Raw genomic sequence first — 3,234 nt, 5'->3', positions numbered from 1 at the left:
CAAAGTAGGGGCCAGCGCAGTGGGGTCTCGGTCTCAGCGTGCCTGCAGCGCTTCTGGCACGTTCTTCCATCTGCTTATAAAGGGGAGGGCACTTGATCCAGAACACGTGCCGCAGCTCAGTGAGGACTGGGGAGAACACAGATGTCCTGTGTGTCGGAAACGAGGCCCCCTCCCCGCCATGGCTGGGCGCTCTGGGGTCCTGGGACAGGACCCACGCGAGGGTCGGGTTTAGCAGCTGGACACAGCAACTGCTGTCGTGCGGTCTTGTGACTGTCTTTAGAAAAATGCGAGTAGTGATTGTCCGGAGCCGCCGGGCTGGGAGGGCGGTGCTCCCGGCGGGGCGTGCGCTTTGAGGGGCGCGGCGCGGCAGGACGCGCCCGCTGGTGTCCTCCGTTCCCCTGCACGCCTCGGCCTCTTCTGGGCCACTCAGACCTGTGTCATTCTTTGACGTGATGGACTTGACAGACTGTGTGAAGTGCTGTGCCCCGACGACCCCTGCTGCGGAGCTCCGCGACAGGTTTGTGCCCGCGAGTCCGTGGGGCTCCCCCAGGCCAGGTGACGCGGAGAGGCGCAGGCCTGAACCCACTGGGCACCCGCCTTCACCATCAGCTGGCTCACAGGCCGACAGTGCCCCCGGCTCGTGCACACAGTCGCCAGCCTGAGCGGGAGCCTGAGGGTGCGTCTGTCCAGGCACACGTGGGGCCTTGACCCGGGAACAGGTTCCGGAAAGGCCTTTCCTGGTGGGTACGGCCCCACCCGTTTCGACCAGCCATGGAGACCTCTCTGACCTCTCCGACCTCTCCGGCTGGTGGGGCTTCCGTGCAGTCGTCTGCCCAGGACGGGCGTGGACGTGCCATGGAGGCTCCGGCCGCGGTCCCTGCACTGTGAGTGACGGTTTCTCTTCTTCACAGGCTGGCCCAGCTGGACATCGACAGCCACCTCGCCCAGTGCTTGGCGGACAGCACGGAAGATGTGGTGTGGTGAGCCGCCCGGCTTGCTCCCCTCTGTGCGACACAGGGAGAAGCTGTGTATAAAAACGTGTCGCTGCTTGTGTCGTGTTTGTTGAGACCAAGACAGTGGACCCTCCTTTCTGTCTTGGCTCACGCGCAGCAGAGACTGACCACCACTCGGACCCAGGCCCGGGCGGGCAAGCCGGCTTGTCTGTGCTCAGGTGACAGGCCGGGGCAGCAAGTTCTACTAACCCTGCCGTTCACCGCCATATCCGTTCCCCAGACATGCTTGTCCTCATGCCGCCTGGAACAGAATTTAAGGCGGAGGGCGTCGGCAGAGGCGCCATGGGTGGCGGACAGGCCATGACCACAGCCTGGGCTCAGCCTCACTTGACTCTCAGGGAGGCTGGGACGAGAGCACCTGCCAGCCGATGTCCCCACAGTGCTGGTCGGCCAGAGTCCAGAAGATCCCGGCTTCGGTGCCAATTCAGGCTTGACACCCTTGTCTCTGCCACGGGCACGGCGGTCACAGGGGGCCCAATGTGAACCCCTGAGATGAACTTGCAGAAGTCCATTATTTTCCTTTCAAAAATGGCCTCCCCCAGGCTGGGAAAGACGTGGAGGGAAGCTAAGTACAAGCTATTAAGTGAAAGATGCCAAGCTGAAAAGGCCACGTCTTGTGTGATTCCAGTGACACGAGATTCTGGAAAAGGCACGACGATGGAGACAGTAAAGAGATTAGTGTGTGATGGAGGGGACGGGGAGGAGGGTGGGGAGCACGGAGGCAGCGAGACAACTGTACCATCATCACGGTAAACACGTGGCATCAAACATTTTGTCCCAACGCATGGGATGCACAGCACCAAGATGTAAAGGGGACCCTGGGTGATGAGCTGTTCTCTGTAAGTCGTGCACCCCTGTGGGTGCTGACGGGAGGCTGTGCGTGGGGCGGGGGCACGTGGGAAATCTGTGCCTGCCCCTCAATTTTGCTGTGACCCCAAAACTGCCCTAAGAATAAAATCTACTTTTAAAAAGTGGTTTCAAAAATCTCTGCTTCCCGGAAACACCTGCTTTTAATGAAAATAACAACAGTAAGCGTTGCCGTTAAGGTCTTTAATAGGTGTGCAAGGGTGCGGACGACCTTGGCCGTGGAGGGTGAGGGTATCCACAGGAGGAGGACCGGCCGGCGTCCGGCTCCGCTAATTGTACAAAACCACGCACCCAGATTGACCGCGTGACAGTCGCGACGTCGCCAGTGTCCACCAGCCGTTTCGGGACACAGACCGTGACGAGCTGGTCGCAAGCGCCGGGATCCCTGGTTCCCAGCGTCACCTCAGGACACCCTCTACCTTTAACGTATGAAACAGACGGCTGACAAGTTTCTGCCTCTCCGCGGGGCAGCGCCACGCACACCAAACGTAGCCAGGAAGCTGTCTGGCGACACCCCCGCTGCAGCACGTGCCCTAAGGGTGGGCACGTTAGGGCCCCGCACTGCTAAGAAAAGACGCTGTCACTGTACTTGACACGGCAGGAGGGAGGGGACCTTCCCTCCCCAGGTGACTCCAGCATGTCCCAACGCTCCGCTCAGCAAGTGACTGCACAGTCCTTGGATTGGACTCTGCTGCTGGACATCCCCACTGGCTGTGACACTCCTGTGAGGCCCAGAGTTGGCTCTTGGATGCTGCCCCGTGGTCCCTGATCTTGGTCTTTGGGGGCAAATCTTGCTGGTGACACTTGGGGCCTGGGGACAGTGCTTTTCTGCTGAGTCGGCAAAGCAGGCACCTCACGGCAGGGGTTTGCTTTTCTCACACCTCCTGCCTGGAAATCAGCAGCCGCCGCGGGGAAGGGAGCCCCGCTCACCACCGAGGCCCAGAACAGATGTGGTGCCATAGGCTGTGGTGGCGCCAAGGACATTTGGGGACCCGGTGTCTAAGGTGGCCTCTCCTGCACACTGCCCGGGCTCGCAACGCACCGAACGTGTTAGGGACCTAAAAAGCCATGATTTACCTCTCTCTAGAAAATCTTTTAAATTTTCTGAGCGTCAGTATTACTGACAAAAATATTTTCCAAAAATCTACTACGTAACAAGACATGGAGTAGGCACTGCGTGGTGTCTCAGAAACGTTTCGAGCAGGTTTAGTTTGCACCGTTTTTATCTGGCCGCCGGGTGCTTTGGCAGCGACGTTTTCCGATCTCCGTCCTCCGACTTGCCTCCTGCAGGTCCAACGTGCGGCGGAGACAGCAGCGCCCTTCTGCTTAGGGGGCACCTGCAGCGTCAGACCTC

General features: G+C 59.8%; 2 protein-coding genes across 2 annotated transcripts in view; one reads left to right on the top strand and one right to left on the bottom strand.

Moving 5' to 3' along the window:
- FAAP20 (Fanconi anemia core complex associated protein 20) overlaps positions 1–1,987 on the top strand; it is a 7,406-nt gene extending 5,419 nt beyond the window's left edge. The window contains exon 4 of the mRNA XM_011377316.2: positions 912–1,987. Coding sequence (XP_011375618.1) covers positions 912–984 — 73 coding nt within the window. The 3' untranslated portion in view covers positions 985–1,987. The remainder of the gene's footprint in view (positions 1–911) is intronic.
- Positions 1,101–3,234, bottom strand: part of PRKCZ (protein kinase C zeta) — an 88,658-nt gene continuing 86,524 nt past the window's right edge. The window contains 1 exon segment of the mRNA XM_023521636.1: positions 1,101–1,254. Coding sequence (XP_023377404.1) covers positions 1,101–1,254 — 154 coding nt within the window.

The sequence above is a fragment of the Pteropus vampyrus genome, unplaced genomic scaffold (genome assembly GCF_000151845.1).
Source record: "Pteropus vampyrus isolate Shadow unplaced genomic scaffold, Pvam_2.0 Scaffold309, whole genome shotgun sequence".
NCBI classification, from domain to species: Eukaryota; Metazoa; Chordata; class Mammalia; order Chiroptera; family Pteropodidae; genus Pteropus; species Pteropus vampyrus.
This window is presented reverse-complemented; position numbering and strand designations above follow the sequence as displayed.